Source organism: Mastigoproctus giganteus, chromosome 11 (genome assembly GCF_048544385.1).
Source record: "Mastigoproctus giganteus isolate SK-2022 chromosome 11, ASM4854438v1, whole genome shotgun sequence".
NCBI classification, from domain to species: Eukaryota; Metazoa; Arthropoda; class Arachnida; order Uropygi; family Thelyphonidae; genus Mastigoproctus; species Mastigoproctus giganteus.
The window spans coordinates 114,638,907-114,659,287 of NC_143585.1; the positions used below are offsets into that span (position 1 = coordinate 114,638,907).

At 36.4% G+C, this 20,381-nt stretch overlaps 1 protein-coding gene across 2 annotated transcripts in view; it reads right to left on the reverse strand.

Moving 5' to 3' along the window:
- The window catches only part of LOC150078362 (uncharacterized), a 399,628-nt gene that overhangs the window by 288,371 nt on the left and 90,876 nt on the right, over positions 1-20,381 (reverse strand). For both annotated transcript variants that reach the window (XM_090385439.1, XM_090385438.1), the window contains exons 2-3: positions 14,090-14,178; positions 10,332-10,438 (exon numbers count right to left, since the gene is read on the reverse strand). In XM_090385439.1, the coding sequence (XP_090241565.1) occupies positions 10,332-10,438; positions 14,090-14,178 (196 nt within the window). The remainder of the gene's footprint in view (positions 1-10,331; positions 10,439-14,089; positions 14,179-20,381) is intronic.

The window sequence follows — 20,381 nt, forward strand, 5'->3', positions numbered from 1 at the left end:
CTTCAATCTTAACACGTTATTCAATTTAAAAAAATTTTAAAAATTCAAATGAAAAAATAAATGGACAAAAAATAATTGTTATCTGATAACAATAATGGACACATTTGCTAGATCTTGAGTTTATGGGGATCTCCCCTGACTCTAAGGATGCTCTCATAATTATGTCTAAGGGTTTGCTTACTTCCCTTGCTGCCTCCTCCATTATAACTGGTTAGATTCCATCTGCTCCAGGCGCCTTTTTTATGTTTAACTTCAACAATTTCTCTTCCACTTTGCTCTCAGTTATTACAAAATCATGTAGCTCCCTGTTAGAGTTTGATAAACTTCTGACGTTCCCCTCTTTGAATAACTCCTCATGTGTGAACATAGAGGCAAAATACTCATTCAGTTTATCTGCTACCTGAGCATGAACCTCAATAGACAAACCATCTATGTTAAGTGGACCAATCTGATTCATCCCTTTCCTTCTAGAGCAAGCATAGGTTCCCAAACTTTTTCGGGCCACCTCCCACTTTAAATTTTGTAACGCGCCCCCCCCCCCATTATAACAGTTTTCCACATTCAAGCCGTTTGATATTTTCGACGTAAATAGGAACTAATGATACATTACTTTTATGCCGTTAAATTATTGAAAAAGTAGTGACCAATATGTGCTTCATCTTGAACACAGGTATTGCTATTCCGATTTTGATGAAACATAGCCCATATGTAAAGATTGTAAAGTGTATGCTCGAATAATATTATGCACAGTTTCATACAATTGTTTAAATATGAAAATTCGGAATACATATTAAGAGATTGCAAATGCATTAGTAAGAATCTTATTGTAATAATTAAAAACACCATCAAATGTATTAGAAAATTGTTTATTTCAAACTTACAAAGTAAAAATACAAAGAAAAAATAACAAATTAATGTGAAGGATAAGCCTGATGCATTTTTAAAAGTATTTTAATATCGGGTTCAACTTTCGTTAAAAACAGTCATAAATCGCCATGCTCAGTTATATGCAATCGGTTCCTTTTCTTAGATAGTAAATTCGCTACAGCACTAAACCTATGCTCAGCCAAATAAGATGGAAATGCAATTAAAAATTTCTGCACTATTTCCCATAATCCAGGGTACAGTGTTGGTATTGATTTCTGAAGCCAGAACTCTTGGTATCCACTTTTGAATTTTATTTTTAGTTCTTCATTTGTTGTGAGTTCTACGAGTTCCTCTTCTAAATTTGATGATCCTACTGTGTTTACATGTGAGAAAGGATCTAGAACCCAATTTGGTATATTCATGTTTAGAATATCCTTGAATCGCTCATTAAAATCAGCATGGAGAACCTCCAAGTGTTGGCAGTATGTAAGTAAATCTTCCTTTTTGAGAGACACTACTGATAAATTTGAAAAGTGGCTATATTCCCCTCGGCCTAGATTCCGCTTGAACAGAAGAAGCAGTGCATAGCACACGCTTCTTGATTAGACCGGAGTTCGAACCCGTGACTACCAAATACGGAGGATGCGGAAAGGTCAGAGAATAACCACCGCATATCCCCGGAGCAATATGGCCTTAGTTGCTAATGCTCCTAAAAACCAGATAACAAACAAACAAAACAAACAGAAGAAGTTTCCCCACAAAAGCGGCAATAACGTTTTTTGTTTTAATTAATTTCCATTCATCACCTTGTAATTGTAGATAGACTTCATTAAATATTTTAAAGAGGTCTGTCAAATAAGCGATGTCATTTTTGGATGTAATCAGGTTGGCCTGCAATCCGTCATCTCTGTTTTCTAGGAACTCTAGTACTGAATCAAACAAATTGTAAAATCGATTCAGACAAATACCTTTTGAAAGCCAACGAACTTCTGTGTGAAGCAGCAAACGATTGAAATCTTCATCGTTTTCACTACAAAGTTGGCTAAACAATCTGTCACTCAATGAATTGCTTCTAATCTTGTTGACTGCTCTAATAACGTAATGGAGTGAGATATGCAGATATTCACTTAAATTCTTCGCAACCAAATGTTGACGATGAAGAACATAATGTATAGCAAGTACATTTGATACTGCTTGTTTCAAATGTGCTATGAAACCCTTGTGGCACCCTGTCATTGCTGGAGCACCATCAGTAGCAGCAGACAAAATATTATGAATAGGAATGTCTTTCTCTTGAAAAAAACTTATTCATGGTATTAAATATAGATTCTCCTTTTGTATCCGCTTCCAAATTTTTAGCAAATAATAATTCTTGACAAACTTTTTCTTCTTTTATGAATCATACATATGATAAGAGTAGTGCTTCATTATTTGGGAGAGTTGATTCATCAAGTTGAATGGAAAATTGGCATGTCTTCAAATAATCGCACAATGATTTTTCAGTCTTCAGCCATTTCATCAATTCTTCTTTGCACTGAATTATTGCTCAAAGGAATTTTCCTGATGATATCTGACACTGGCTTATGAAGCACAGTGTTTATTACTTCTTTTACTGCCAGCAAGATTAATTCCTCACCAATTGTGTGTGGTTTTCCCGCTTTTGCGATTAATAATGAAATATTATAAGAAGCTTGTAATTCGTCATTATCTTGTTTAGTGGACGACACAAAAAAGTTCTGATATAGTTGTACGTTTAAAATATTTTCCTTCTAGTACTTGAAAATAGGACAAATCTTTATCCTTTTCATCAGCATGCATTTTAGTCAAAGGTTCTTGTAGCCTAGAAGGCTTCATTGCTTCATTTGAAAATACTTTTTGGCAAATCAAGCGCATAGGTAATAATTGGTTCATAGGAGACTGAATAAAGCCATATTTCAAATACTCAATATGTACTGTCGACATTTCTTCTTAGATTCAGACATAATGAAGTAATAAAATTTGCAACAATATTCACAAATTAAAAGATTTAATTTACACTTTGTATGACTCCACTTATCTATCACACTTTTGACTGATGATTGTAATGAAACTTATTCCTAAACAGCAAAAATGTACGCCTTTCAAAAACATTTGTTGCTACTGTTTCGCTTTATTGTTTCTTATGTCAACTCACAGTAGCTCGCGTTGTCGCGTTTCAAAGGTCCTAGGCTAATTAGGGTGGGTTTAGAAAAATAACAGAAAAAGGCCTAAAAAAATACACACGATGTCACATTTTTGTCATTTGCGTGAAATTCAATAGAAGGTTTTGAAAATTGAAGTGGGGAAATCGAAGAAAACAGTTCTGGCTTCACCTATAGTGAATTTCAGCAGTGTCCATAGAGTAAAAATTAGAGAATTTATTAGTTGACCTTTGAACTGGGTCCACTGGACTCAGAGGAGATAAAAATACGGATAAGGAGCCACCGACCCCTAAAAGGCCTGAACGCCCCCCAATTGATTTTGAACCCACTATCGCCCCCCTAGAAGGCTTCAGCGCCCACTTTGGGAACCTATGTTCTAGAGTTTACATAAGTAAAGAACTCTTTGCTGTTTTCTTTGCATCCTTTGCCAAAGATGTCTCATAAATCTGCCTTCGCTTGCCTAATCTGTTTTATGACTTGATTACAGACTAGCATATATCTGCCATAGGCTTCTGTGTCACCTGTTAATTTATATGTATCCCAAGCATTGTTCTTTTCTGCCACAAGCCACATTAATTCATCTGATATCCATTTAGGCCTAAATCTTGAACAGTATTTCTCAGTTGGTATGAAAAGCTTAGTACCCTCGAAGATTAATTCCCTGAAGGCCTCCCATTTAGAATTCACCTTTGGTAACATTATCAGTTGATCCCACTGTATAGAATTTAAAAACTGTCTGACACCACTGTAGTCACCTTTACGAAAGCAAAAATCCTTCCCTTTATCCCTGATGGTAGTTGCATCTTTGAGTACACCCCACATCAGTACACTGATCACTGCCACCTAATGGTTCCTTTACCTGCAGATTCTTAACGCATGAAGAATCACTGCTGATAATCAGATCAAGAGCATTACTCCCTCTGGTTGCCTCTTGGACATGTTGCTGAAGAAAACAATGATCCTATAAATTCACAAAAGCCTTGCTAGTGTGTGAGTGACCAACCCACAAATTCCATTCAATATCTGAGAATGTTAAAATCCCCCATTATAACACACTCTGATTTACTGGCCCACTCTATTTCTCTTCACAATTGCTCATTATACTCATCAGATTCATTAGGCCTATAGATGCTGTATAAGCTTGCTTTATTGCATCATATGCCTCTATTAATGCTAACACAACACACACACACACACACCTACTCTCATATTCCCTTTCCCAATGCTTGTGTCACACGACACTGACTCAACATTGCATTGTTCACCAATGTCAATTGGATGCACTTCCTTAGATTTTATGTGTTTCTTAACTAACAACATAACCCCTCCTCCCTTCCTGTCCTGTCTATCCTTCCTGTACATATTGTACTCCCCAAATTCCAATTCTGCACTGCTTATATCTGTGTGGCACCATTTACTATACTCCTAGCATTGGTGTACATGCAAGTAAACATACACCTATTCTTACTCTTAGTTATCCTAATACAATCCATATATTTACTTGTTCCATGATGACTCCCAGCAGCCCTTGAAATACCCAGTACCTCACTTTGCAGGCTGCTGCTCATTCCAATAGAAGCAATACAAGAATCACTTTCACCTCTGCCTGTGGCTACCATTAATCTATTAGTCTGTGAATCCCTGCCCAAAGCTAGCAGTTTTCAGACCCACCTAACACTGCCTCGATAGCATCAGCAAATATTCTTGCACCAGTTATATGGAAAAGAGGGAGGTATTAAAGAGGTGCTAATTTTTTAGCATTCATGGAAGAAATTGAGACAGAACCTCTATTTTCTATACTGCTCTGTTGATAAAATAAATTTTTACTTAGCATTCTTCAACATATCTAGGAGTAATAACCTCAGTACACAGATGTGAGGTACATAGGATCAAAGAGCTATGTTGAGGATTTTAAAATGATGGCATAATATTTACAAGAAAATTGCTTTATTCAAGCCAGAACAGAAAAACATGAACAGACCTTCTAAGGATAATATGCCGAATTATCAGATTGCTTGGCCTGTTGAGGATTACTTTTACCAGAAGCTATTTTTCTCACATTCTTCAATTTTTTTTCCTTTTTCAAAACTTTTGGTTCGTGAACTAGTTTTGAACATGAGTCAGTGCCAATAACTGGTGAGCACTTTTAATTTTCAATTAGTTAACTCTCAAAAGTGCTCATACTGCTTTTCTCACTACTTCTAACTTTTCTTTAGCATTAGCAGAGGCATATGATACAAGAAAGCAAGCTTATACAGCAAGCACAGCCAAAAAAAAAAAACAACACTTCTCATTTCACCCACCCATTCACTTCAAAAGTTTGTCTAGTTCTGCCTTGAATTTATATAAGCTGTTAACTTCCACAATGACAGATGGAAGGTAGTTCCGGCAATCAACCACCCACTGGCTAAAGGCAAATTTCAGCACATCTATTTACAACTGTCTTTCTTCATTTTGAATTTATACTTTGGCAGATGCAGAATCTGAGAAACAGGAAGAATCCCATCAGCACTGAGCTTGCTCAAACCATTCAAAGTCTTAAACACCAAAATCAGTTCACCTTGCAGGTGTCCAGTCTCCAAATGCTGCAATTAACAGAACTTAACCCTTTTTTCTATTCACTAATCACATTACCCTTCTCTGTACTCATTCTAGCAGCTCTATATCTTTATTAAAATGAGGCCTTCAGATCTGTTTGCAGTACTCAAAGGGTGGTCTGACCATTGCCTCATATAAGAGGATAATCACCTCCTTATCTCTGCAAGCAAAATTCCAATATATCATTGACAAGATCCCATGAGGTACTCTTGCAGCAAGTCTGTACTGATCAGACAACTTCATATCTGACTGCACAATTACCTCCAGGTTTTTTTCAGTTTCCACTACCCTGAGTGTAGTGCCACACAATTGATATGTTACTCAATGTCCATGAACAGCAGTGTCCATTGATTACAACCCTGTCTTCTTCCACTCAACTATTCCTTTATCTATAGCAGCAACTTGGCCTTAATGCCATACTGCTCCAACTTGTGCAATAGTCTTCCATGTGAAAGAGTATCAAAAGCTATGATATCAAAATTATTTTTTGCATCCAGTTCCTTAGTGACCATATCATAGTATCCAATCGAATTGGTCAGACAAGGCTTCCCCTTAACGAACCCATGTTGGGTCTGAACTATAACTGCGGTCTTGTCTAGTAGCACCTGAAGTGCTTCTTTAACAAGCAACTCCATTATTTTCCTAGGAACAGAAGTTAAACTAACAGGTTTGTAATTACTCGTGTCCCCTTTCGATCTCCCTTTGTGAATTGGGGATACATTTTCACATCTTTAGTCCGTGAGGACCACCCCTGTGTTTAAGGATGCCCTCATAATCATGGCTAAGGGGCTGCTTACTTCCTTTGCTGCCTTCTTTAATATAACTGGATAGATCCCATCCACCCCAGATTCCTTCCTTATGTTTAACTTCAACAATTTCTCCTCCACTTTGCTCTCAGTTATTACAAAATGATTTAACTCCCTGTTACAGTTTGATAAGCTTCTAGCCTCCACTTCCCTACAGAATTCCTTATGTAGATGGAAACTACTCATTGTTTGTCAGCTACCTCAGCAGAATTATCAATCGAACCATCAAATATTAAGTAGACCAATCTGATTCATCCCCTTCCTTATAGATTTTACATAAGTAAAGAAGTCTTAACTGTTTATCTTTGCATCTTTTGCCAAAGATTTCTCGTAATCTGCCTTTGCTTGCCTAACCTGCTTTGTGACTTGATTACCGACTAGCATACATCTACCATAGGCAAATGTGTCTCCTGATAATTTATATGCATCCCATGCAATTTTTCTTCTTTGCATCGAGTCTCATTAGTTCATCTGACATCCATTTAGGCCTAAAAACTTTGAACAGTATTTTTTTTTTTTTGGTACGAAAAGCCTAGTAGCTTCCAAGATTAATTCCTTGAATGCTTCCCATTTAGAATTTACTGTTGATAACATCATCAGTTGATCCCACTGTATAGAATTTAAAAACTGTCTGAGATAGTTTTGTTTAAAAGCAAAAACCCTTCCCTTTACCATTAGCAAGGGCACATGATGCAAGAAAGCAAGCTTATATAGCATAAACAAAACAAATCCCCTTATTTCACCCATCCCCCTCACTCCAAATATTTGTAAAGTTCTGCCTTGAATCTATTTAAGCTATCAACTTCTACAACGACAGATGGAAGTTTGTTACTTCTGCACATCTATCCTACAACTGTCTTTCCTCAATTTTAATTTATGCCCTCTCAGGCGATTATTCTGAGCAAGAGGAAGAATCCCGTCAGCATTGAGCATACTCAAACCATTCAAGGCTTTATTCATCTCAATCAGATCACCTCGCAGGTGTGCCTAGTCTCCAGACACTGTAATTTGCAAAACTTAAGCCTTTCTTCATAAGAGCAACCCTCTGTTCTGTTCACTAATCTTGTTGCCCTTCTCTGTACTCGTTCCAACAGCTCTATATCCTTCTTAAAATGAGGACTCCAGACCTTTATACAGTACTCCAGGTGTGGCCTGACCATTGCCTTATACAAAGGGATAATCACCTCCTTATCCCTGCTAGAAAAAGTCTTGTATATCATTGACAAGACACCATGAGCTACCAAGACAACTTTTGCAGACCCTCTGCACTGCTCAGAAAACTTCATATCTGGCAGCACAATTACTCGCAGGTCCTTTTCATTCTCTACCACTGTCAGTGTAGTACCACAGAGTTGATACATTACTCTGGGATTACTGCTTCCCATATGTAGTACTTTACATTTATCAATGTTAAACTTCATTTGCCACCTCTCAGTCAATCTGCTCAACTTTTTTAGATCCTGTTACAGAGTGTACTGTCATTATTGTCATTAACAACCCTGCCAACCTTCTTATCGTCTGCAAACTTGGACATTAAGCCTGATATACCATCATCAATATCATTTATAAATACAGAAAACAATAATGGACCCAACACTGAACCCTGAGGGACTCCACTAATAACATTAGTCCACGAAGAGCAGTGTGCATTGATTACCACTCTGTCTTCTCCCACTCAACCATCCCTTTATCCATAGCAGCAATTTGCCTCCAATGCCACACTGCTCCAATTTGTGCAGCAGTCTTCCATGTGCAACAATATCAAAGGCCTTTCTAAAATCCGAATATATGATAAAGTTATTCTTTGCATCCAGTTCCTTTGTGACTACATCACAGTATCAAATCAAATTAGTCAGACAAGACTTCCCCTTCCCATGCTGTGTCCGAGTTATAACTGACGTCTTGTCTAGATGATCCTGCAATGCTTCTTTAACCAGTGCCTCCATTAATTTCCCTGGAACAGAAGTTAAACTAACAGGTCTGTAATTACCTGTGTCTCCCTTTGATCCTCCTTTGTGGATTGCGGTCACATTTGCACATCTCCAGTCCATGGGTACCCCCCCACCCACCCGAGTCCAAGGAAGCTCTCATAATTATGGCCAAGGGTTTGCTTACTTCCTTTGCCACCTCCTTTAATTTAACTGGATTGATTCTATCCACCCCAGGTGCCTTTCTTATGTTTATCTTCAACAATTTCTCCTCCACTTTACTCTCAGTTATTACAAGATTATCTAGCTTACTACCAGAGTTGAATACACCTCTGGCATTCCCCTCCCTGAATAACTCCTCATGTGTGAATGAGGAGGCAAAATATTCATTTAGTTTGTTAGCTACCTGAGCAGGATCATCAACAGTTGAACCATCGATATCAAGTGGACCAATCTGATTCATCCCCTTCCTTCTAGAGTTTACATAAGTAAAAAACTCTTTGCTGTTTTTCTTTGCATCCTTTGCCAAAGATTTCTTGTAATCTGCCTTTGCCTGCCTAACTTCCTTTGTAACTTGGTTACAGACCAGCTTATATCTATCATAGGCTTCTGTGTCACATGTTAATTTATATGTATCCCATGCATTTTTCTTCTCTGTCACATATTTAATTAGTTCATCTGACATCCATTTAGGCCGAAATCTTGAACAATATTTCTTTGTTGGTATGAAAAGCCTAGTAGCTTCCAAGATTAATTCTTTGAATGTTTCCCATTTTGAATTTGCTGTTGGTAACATCATCAGTTGGTCCCACCGTATAGAATTTAAATACTGTCTCAGACCACCATAGTCACCTTTACGAAAGCAAAAACCCTTCCCTTTACCCTTGATGGTAGTTACCTCTTTGAGTAAATCCCACTCAGCACACTGTGATCACTGCCACCTAGTGTTTCCTTTATCTGCAGATTCTTGATGCATGAAGGATCACTACTGATAATCAGATCAAGAATACTACTCCCTCTAGTTGCCTCCCGAACATGCTGCTGTAGAAAACAATCATCGAATAAATCCACAAAAGCCTTGTTTGTGTGCGAGTGACCAACCCACAAATTCCCGTCAATCTCTGGGAAATTAAAATCCCCCATTATAAGACACACTGATTTACTGGCCCACTCTAGTTCTCTGCACAATTGCTCATTATACTCAGATTCATTTGGCCTATAATACACACCTACTCTCATTTTTCCTTTCCCAGTGCTTATGTCACACCAAATAGACTCAACGTTTCATTGTCCGCCAACATCAATTGGATGACTTCCTTAGATTTTATGTGTTTCTTAACTAACAGCATAACCTCTCCTCCCTTTCTGTCCTGTCTATCCTTTTTGTACTCATTGTACTCCCCAAATTCCAGTTTTGCACTGCTTATGTTTGTGTGACACCATGTCTTTGATATCCCAATAATATCTGCCTTTGATGCCTTGACTAGCACTTCAAAGCTCATCGAATTTATTAACTATACTCCTAGCATTGGTGTACAGACAAGTATACATGCACCTATTTCTACTCTTAGTTACAATAACACAGCCCATGTATCCTGGAAATCCCCATTTTCTTGCTTTCCAGGCTGCTGCTCAATTGCATTTCAATAGAAGTAGTGCAAGAATCACTTTTATCTCTGCCAGCGGCTACTGTTAATCTATTAGTCCATGTATCCCCCCACAAGCTATCAGTTTTCCAACCCACCTACCTCTGCCTTGATAGCATCGGCAAATATTCTTGCAGCCTTTCTATTTAAGTGTATCCCATCGCTGTAGAAGCAGTCTCTCTGTTAACAAGTACATGAAATTATGTGATATACTTGTAATACCATAGTACAATGCTTATCTGAATGGGATATAACCCACAGGATATGACATAATTTATAATACCTGTTTATTTAAATCAATCTTACCTGATCATCAAGGGCAATTCTGACTTGCTGTACACTCCAGTTGAAGTCAACAAAGATGAACCCAAGGCAGTCACCATTGGTTGTTACAATCCCAACCCTAGGCCTTTCTAAAATGAAAGAAACTTTAGAAAATATTTTCTTTTTGAAAACATTTATTATTAATTTTTTTAAAATAACAATACAAGAAAGAGTCAACAGAAACTTGCCTCTAAAGTGTTAGGACAATTAAAAAGCAGCCCACTATTTCAAGAAAACAGTATACTTCTCTCTTAGAATTCCTTTGGCTGATGATCAATATAGCATGACGGAAAATCAGACCTTCTGAAATGGGAGGTCCCAAATAGGGTGGCTATGCCATTGGTGATATCTAGAAGGCATACCTCTAGATATCATCAGCAGCATAGCAGTAGCCCATACAGTGTAGCGCATCCATTACACCACTGATCATGATAAAACCAACTCGGTCCATGAGGCTGTCACAGACATTCTCTCAGGTATGTCAAGCTAGGCTTGCTACCTGAAGTCAAAAACACTTATGTAACTGATATTCAGGTGAAACTCAAGTCAAGTGGACCGAATTTCGCTAAAGTCCAGTCATTCTGTGACAACCAAATCCTCTGCTTGCACCTTCACAATGGTGGGACTATTGGTAACCCTCAGTATAAACCCCATGCACAAGTCCTGAAATATGATACCTAGTATACTGGAGGTGACCAGTATACCAGGCACTCTGACTGGAAGCACATCACAAATACTCTGCATCTAAAAAACTGGGTTTTCTCTTTTGTTCTTGGCATTACTTTTCTTCCAAACAGCTACTCAGTATACAAATCCCAAATCTGCCCTACCATGGAATACTGTTCCCACATCTGCGGTGATGCCCCCCATAACCTTTCTCAGGCTTCTAGACTCTGTTCAAAAGAGGACATTTAGGTTAATTAAGGATCCATCTCTTCACTCTGTCTCATAGACATCCTGTTTCTGCTGTATGTCTTTTCTACAGATACTTCCATGGGCAATGTTCTGAATTGGCTTCTATAATTCCCGCTCTCTTCCAAACCAGTCCAAACACATGCTGCAACCAGGTTGCATTCTTTTACTGTCTAGCTTCAAATTCACAGAAATAACTTTTCTTTTTCCTCATTTATCCCTTAAACCTCTGTTTTCCGGAGCAACCTCCCTTCATACATATTTCCCCAAAAATTACGATTTACAAAAATTTAAATCTAATGAATTGAAGTTTACAAATATCTTCTTCCATCTTCTCAGCCTTCAACCCATGCACAGTACTATAGGTTCTAATACCACTCTTACTTGGGATTTCCATAATAATAATAATATATAAAAACTAAAATAAAAAATCGCAGATAGCTAGCTTGTTGCATTTAGTATCTGAGTGGAATCAGCTGTTACTTTGTGTGTGTGTGTGTGTGTGTGTGTGTGTGTGTGTGTGTGTGTGTGTGTGTGTGTGTGTGTGTGTGTGTGTGTGTGTGTGTGTGTGTGTTTTAAGCCAAAAGATATGAAAATAAAAGGGTAAGATGATCTGACATCCCTCATATTCCATTGTCTTTACTGAATTTACTACATATAAATAAGTGCACTCTTGAGATTAACAGAGTGACTCACACTGTTGTTCTTACAAATAAAAGATGGAAAATATGTGAATTAGAATCCCATGCAAAAAATAATGGCCTTGTTACGGTGTGACCAAGTTAGTCAGTCTCAGGTGTTGTACAGTAAATGATAAAACATAACATATCATATTTTATCATTCAGTGCAAAACAAACTCAGCCTTGCCCTGGTATTATACTATTTTCAAAGAATGACAAAAACCAAAAAAATTACTGTCATTCACTTAAAAGATGCAACAATGCTAGAAGGGCTTACTTCAGGACTTAAAAGATCTCTCTCTCTCTCTCTCTCTCTCTCTCTCTCTCACCCTATGACTAATAATAATAAGTTATTATAAAGAATCCCGTATGCTTTTAGGTTGTTCAAAAGATGTCCATTGTACCCAGTAAAGTCACTTTCCAATGCTGGCACTAAGAGCAAACTGCTTTTGATTTGCTTTTTTTTTTTTTTTTTTTTTTTTTTATTACAAAAGGTCACCACACAATGGGATATAGCTCAGTACTGCTTTGATTACTGCCATCTGCAAAATGGTGTTGAAAATGTATTTCAAGTAGTCATCATTTACAGATAAATGGTAAAAGGGAAACACGTTAAAGGATGGATTTTTTACACTCCATGATGCAATGTATTGGCTTCTTGTATATTGAAGAAATTAAACAACACAAAAGCAAAAAAAAAAAAAAAAAAGTACATAAATTAATTGCCCAGCTATATGATGGAATATGTGATCTATTAGGCAGACTGTCAAGGATTATCAGAACGGTGAACAGACAGAGGAATATTTTGAAATAACCCTTCTAAGAAGTTTTGGCTAGCCACATAATACATCCAACCGGCAACACCTGATTTAGGACAATTATATTGTCCTAAGCAATATGGGATATGCTTAATTATTATGTTTTTGGTTGCCCCTCTTCCCCTGCCAACAGTGTCCAGGGAAGTTTTATATATCACAGTCTCATTCTTATCTTATCATTCTAAAGTATAATATTCTGTTAAGAATTTGTATTCTAAACATGTATTTATTGCCTTTCAATAAATAAATGTTTAAAATACATGTTTTTAATGTTATTATGGAAATAAAGTAAGCCAATGAAAATAGCTTTTATTTAATATTATTATAGTCTATATATTAAATCTAATGATTTCTAACTTCCAACCAATTGAGTCTTCCATTCATGTATCTTTATTTGTATGGGATGATTGGCATAAACCTAATAGTATCTATGCCTGAATTATTTCTATGAAAACTGAAAATACAACTTGACATAAAGAACCAGGTTTGCCTTTCTGTAAAATGTTGGTGTGAAAGAAAGAAAATTGCTTCAGATGTTCGAAATTCGGCATTTGAAATACCCATTCCATTGAAAATTTCCAACAAAATGTTAAACAGATTCAAATACAAAAGGGATATAAAATTGTCATATGCAAATAGAAGTATTTTTATAAATAAAATTATTTATTGTTTCAGCAATAATCAATAGTTATTCAAATATAATTCATTCTCTCTCTCTCTCATACTGCCTCTGATAATTTTTGATTCAAATGGGAAAAAAATAAATAATTTTGCAAGAGCAAAAACATTTTTCTGAAGTTGCCTAGATTAACATTTCCACATGAAGTATTATTTTATAAAATAAAGAAAGCCAAAAATAAGACTGCCATTGTGGTAAGTTTTTTAATATGATCAGAATCCCAAGAAATTGTAATAGCATTTTTAATTTCATCCCTATTTGAAATCATTTTCATACATTCAAATTGTTTCTTCTCTATATAATGTAAATTATGAAAGAATTTATTGGTTTGGGATTTTTGGAGGGGGAGATTATTGATGTTATGTGAGTTTCTGGCACAAGGGCTGCATGGGAGGGTTAAAGCCTTTTCAGGCTAAACTGGACTTGCTACCCTCCCTTCAAACTCTGAGTGGCCCTGTGTATATATTATCTGAGCTAATGCATTTTCTTGCTCCATTTTTAAAAGCAAACTACCAACATAGTCCTGCATTACTATTGGGATAAAATCAAAACTAATCATACTGTCTAATGTCCATATAAGAACACCTTTCAAATATTAAATAAATAGATATTGTTATCAAAATTGATTTATAGTTAGTTAAAGTACTTACCAAATTGTTTCTTTATAACAATGGTATTATTTTCAGAAAGTAGATGACTAGCTTTAATAATATATTCTTGCTGTTTTAGGACAGGCCAGCTAGCAAAAATAAATAAATAAATAAATAATATATAATGTTATTGTCCAGCAATGGGTTTTTAGTAATCTGGGGCATGACACATTTCTGAAGCCCTTTTCTAATTTTCCATATGCACAGGCTCACAGAATACTTCAATATGAATAGGATATGAAGGACTGGAGGAATAGAAATAAATTTAAATGTAATAAATGAAAATAGCAATAATTATAATAATTGCATTTCGTTGCAATTTAAAACCAGCAAAAAAAAAAAAAAAAGTAATAATTTAAATGTCTACCATTATTTGAGAGAACATTGATGATAGATTTGTAATTTGTAATTAATTTGGTATATTTTTTACCCCTTTTATACATGTGATAATAACAACTTAAACAAATCTATATTAAAAGCCGTAGTGAAAATTCAAAATATTGCATGGTCTTTAGCTGAAAAACTGCTATATAGTGTATAGGGGAGCACATTTACATTTTTTTATAAAATGAATAAAATCTAATTATTTTTCTTCCCTATGCTGAAAAGGAAGAAATGTGATGGTACTAAAGAAGTTAATAAGTTGGAATATTTTTTTCAACAAAAACGGAATTCAGGGACTCATATCTGGTGAGTATGGGCTTGGCACATCCAGGGTCCTGAGCTGAATCTCTCTGTCTCACTCTCTCTCAGGGGTAACTCTGGAATTTTCTTTGGCTGGTGCAGCATAAGCCTCAGGCTTCCTTGCACCATATGGCTAATAATAATAATTCGGGGGAAAAAAAAAAAAAAAAAAAAAAAAAAATATATATATATATATATATATATATATATATTATTAGAGTGTACAACAAAGAAACTTGATTGTAATCCCTGCCATAAAGGCAGAATTCTTGGAACAATAACAAAAATGGAAATTAAGATACTAAAATAAACTATCAATTACTCATTCTGGTATAACATAAGAGCAGCAGTTATTATAATCTTTACAGAACAAATTACTCAACCATTATGAAAGTTCTGGTCATAAAGATGACTTAAAAAATATTGGCTGAGACCAAGAAAGAGATACTAAAGAAGGTTTGTATGAAGTCTCTCACTTGCCAATAAAAGGTAACTACCAAAATAAATATTTTGCATACCCTATAAATTAATAAAGAATAATCAATCATTGAACAATTTCAAAATTGACTTCCAAGAACTTAAGTGTTGATATTGGATGACTCATTTAGCCTTACAAAAACTTGCATTAACATTATTAATTATACTGAAAAAATTAAAAATCACTGGTTGAGAAACTTTTAAATCTAAAATATCATTAAGACTTCATCAGTCAGTGTGACTGATATTCGATACTGATGCAGAAAATTCTCACTCTTGAAAACAGACATTCTTGGAATCTTAACTATCATATTATATTGTATTTAATAAACATTTTAAACTGACCTAATCACTTACTTTAACTAGTAAGCTATAGTCCCAGATATCATAATAGTTGTTATTAGCATTAGTAGTGGCAAATGATGCAAGAAACCAAGCTTATACAGCAACAGCAAAAAAAAAAAAAAAAAGCAGCACTAAAGGAAATTGTAATTGTTGAAACAGTTTCCGATACTAAAGTTAAGTCTGAAATAAATTCCATACATAAACAGTTGTTTTCCATTGAATTTGTACATAGTCTAATCATATGGTATGATCTTCTATCAAATGTCAATTTAGTAAGTAAATTACTGCAAGAAAAATCTGTGCATGTGGACATAGCATTTAAACATTTAAAATGAACTTGTAGAATTTTTTGAAATGTTACAGAAATTCTGGTTTTTCAACTTCCTTGAATAAGACAAGAGAAACTGCAAATAAATTAAATATTAATTTAGAATTCAAGGAATCTCAAGAAAAATAAAAACAAAAAACTTTTTTGTTATGAATCTTGTGATACTCAATTTTTAGATGTGGAGGAAAATTTTTAAATAAATTATTTTCTCCCAGTTATTGATATTGCAATTCAATCTTTTAAAAAGCATTTTGAATTGTATATAAAACATGAAAACATTTTTGGGTTTTTGTATGATTTTAATAAATTTAAAGATGTACCTGAAGAAGAACTTCAAAGCACACTAAAAAATTATGTTTACATTTAGAATCAGATTTGGATAAAATGGATTTGTATGAAGAAATTGATATGTTTCGAAAAATGGTTCCTCCTAACTCTTCAAGTTTAGAAGACTTAAAATTCATATATTATCACAATTTGTCAGAAATATATCCCAATGTTATTGTGGCATTAAGAATATTATTAACAAACCCTCTGACAGTTGCTATGGCTGATATAAAATATTCGATCATTTTATAAATTAAAAACAATAAAACTATTTAAGGTCATCGATTTCACGAGAATGGTTAACTTCCTTATCAATAATATCAATTGAAAGCAAAATTGACAATCAGTTAGATTTTAATGATATAATTGATGATTTTGCTGCAAAGTGTGCTAGAAAAATTATATAAATACAATAATTCATTTTTATTAAATATGAATTCATATGTAAATACTTTGCCTATTATGTAATATAAATAAAGTAAATAAAAATTATTGTATTTACTTTTTATTCAGTATTTCATTCTTCAAAAATCTATACCTATAATAATAATAATAAATAGCAATAATAATAATACTGTTTGGAGTAGCCAGTGGTTTAAGGGGTGGACCTAAGACTCAGATCACAGGTTCGATTCTGTGTCGGCCACTCTGACCAGAGTTTGTCATGGTTTCCCCAGATAAATACCTATGAAAAACGGGCCCATGACTGTCCCTTCCCTTCCCTCCAGGGCTGGGCATGAGATTGGTCACCCCGGCCCCTGGCCCTTCCTGACCCAGCAAACCCTTACAGTAGGCTACTGCGAGTACTTAAGGGTCCGCCCTGGTCCACCATGGGCTGTCCTGCCGCAGAAAGGGAAGATAATAATACTAAAACTAATAATAAGAAGCTGAAGAGGCTCCGTGTTCAATGTCTGCACCTGGCCCAATGAAATATCCAGTCAGCTGTGTCTGTATCTCTTACTTCTGAGTAACACGAAGTCTCCAATATCCCTATAATGTCTGCATTTGATGTTTGATGACTTGATCAGTACAGTCTGTCCCCAACATACTGCTGGAACGTGGTCTTTGATGGGTGGCTGAAGGAGGAGCAGGAAAATGTCATCAAAGTGGCCTAAGCAGACGATCTGGCTGTCCTGCTTCCTGGCAGCTCAAGGAAGGATTTGGAGGACCTTGCGAAAGATATCCTGGACCATCTTTCTGGCTGGTGCTCTGTTCACAAGCTTAACATTTCTATTCCCAAAACAAAGCAAGTGTTACTTAGAGGAACCCTAAACAGACCACCAACAATCAAAGTCAATGATCAGGCCATCAAGATGGAGATCACATAAATATCTCACATTCTGCTAGACAGCAGGTAGAGCTTCATCCCGCATACCAAGTATATAGTAAAAATGATTAAGCAGGTTACAGGAAAACTAATCAGGATAACTAAGGCAGTCTGGGGCATCAAGCCTTTAAACCCTCAGACTGTATTATGAATGCATCTTAATCCCCATTGCTTGTTAAGCTGCAGGTGCCTGGGGCCACAGAATCACCAACAGCCTTGTGAAGAAATACTTATTGCAGGCCCAAAGATTTTTTTCTGCTTGCAATCTCAAGAGACTACAGAACAGTGTCCACAGCTGCATTCCAGATCATATGCAGCAAGCTACCGATCCAACATACAGCAGCCTTCCACCGTCTTCAATACTACAGAAGGAAGAGCCTCCCTGCAAGAAACTGAGACTACGCAATAAACCTGAACATGTCAACTAAAAAAGACAACAAGAGAATAATCGAAGAAATGACAAATGAATGGAAAAGGGAATGAACTGTCTCGGTGCTAGGAAGAACCACATATGAATTCCTACCAGAAGCTAAAATATTCAACAAACAACACACCACATGGTTCAGGCCTGGACCTCACCTATCTTTTTTGCTAACCGGACATGGCAGTATAAACTTCAAGTTGTACTCTCTTGGACTAACAGACTCACCTCTCTGCCCCTGCGAATCACCAGAGACAGTCAATCACAATCTTCCAGTGCCACATTTATCAGGACCTAACAGTTCAACTACAAATAATCACTGAAGTATATGATCAAGAAAATGTCAAAAATCTCATCTCAACTCCTCAAAGGTTCATCTCGTTCGCTGACTTTGCAGATAGCCTCTTCAAACACAGGAGAAGAATCCTTACTACTCTAAACAGAACCCGGATGCAGATGGGCACCGAACTGGGCACTCACTAACGATGACAAAGATCACATCACGGCATCAAGCTGAAGAATCCTGATCAGAACCAAAGGGTTCCACAGTTCTAACTCTACTTTTCTCAAGGGATGCCTCTCTTCCATCCCCTACTGCTTAAAACTTTACTCCTTCTCTCCCTGCAACCTGACTTCTCCCACTGACATATAATCTTCTTCCTTTCACTTTTTTTTTTTTGGAACCCAGGAGGAGGGTCCTCTCTGGAAGAACCTCTTCCTGGGCATACCATCAGTGCAATGTGAACCCTGATGTGCCTCCACATGGTGAAGGATGGAAGGCAGGGGGCAGCAAACAAACTCATTCTATACCCCATGCCTGTGAAGACGCCAGGAGCCGGCAAACACTCAAAATAAAATTTAAAATAAAATAAAATCAAAATAGGACAAACAACCACCCTACACATCCAAACTTAGCACACTGCTGGCATTGGCATGTATTATGCAGATGCTACAGCAGCTAATGGCGGAAACCCTGGAGACTGCCACGAAACAAACACATTTTGTTCCCGACATATGCTAGGATGGATGCTTGTCAATGTGGAGAAAATGAAAATTGTAGCATATTTTATTCGATTGTCTGCTATACAATGATTTTAGAGATGTTATTTGTTGTTCAGTTTCTACACTTTCTCATGGGCACGAAACTTTGCTGGTGGGAGACAATAATTCTTGTGTTGCTCTTCAGCAGTTTGTGTCTGATGTTTTCAAGAGAAGAATTAGTTATACGACTACGAATAATGCTACTCTGTTGGCTGGTGGAGCTAATTAATAGGGAGCAATATTACTTAGTTGAAGGTTGTGCACATTATAAATTAGAAGCCAGTAGATATCTTGGGATGCCATTTACATTGTTTTGACTTTGAACTTGAACTGAATTCATACATTTGGATTGACTTTGATCTGGCTGATATAGAACATTGTACTTTACAAGCTCATGACACTTTTATGGTGCAGTATAACTTAAGACATCTCTTTATTTGTACAAAAGCCTGGTTTGATGATAAGGTATTGTCTACCGTAAAGGATGTTAAGTGTTATAGGATCCATGAATATAAAATATGTTTTTATTATTATTATTTATTTAACACAAAAACATACACTACTCATTTCTGGCCCTTCTACAGTATTAACATTAGCATTAGTAGAGGCATATGATGCAAGAAAGCAAGCTTATTCAGCATCAGCCAAAAAAAAAAAAAAAAAACACACCACTCCCATTTCACCCCTCCGTTCGCTCGAAATACCTGTCCAGTTGAGCCTTAAATTTGTTTAGGCTATCAACTTCAACAACAAGTGATGGAAGTCGGTTCCACCAACCAACCACCCACTGGCCAAAGGCAAATTTCCGCACATCTATCCGACATCCGTCCTTCCTCAATTTGAATTTATGCCCTCTGAGCTGATTATTCTGAGCAAAATGAAGAATCCCATTGGCATTGAGCATGCTCAAACCATTCAAAGCCTTATACACCTCTATCAGATCACCTCGCCGGTGCCTAGTCTCCAGACTCTGTAATTTGCAAAACTTAAGCCTTTCTTCGTAAGAGCACAACCCTTTGTTCCATTCACTAATCTTGTTGCCCTTCTCTGTACCCGTTCCAGCAGCTCTACATCCTTCTTGAAATGAGGCCTCCAGACCTGTATACAGTACTCAAGATGTGGCCTAACCATTGCCTTATACAAGGGAATAATCAGCTCCTTATCCCTGCTAGAAAAATTCCTGTATATCATTGACAAGACACCATGAGCTACTCTTGCACCTCGTCTGCACTGCTCAGAGAACTTCATATCTGCCTGCACAATTACCCCCAGGTCCTTTTCATTCTCCACCACTGTCAGTGTAGTACCGCAGAGTTGATATGTTGCTCTGGGGTTACTGTTT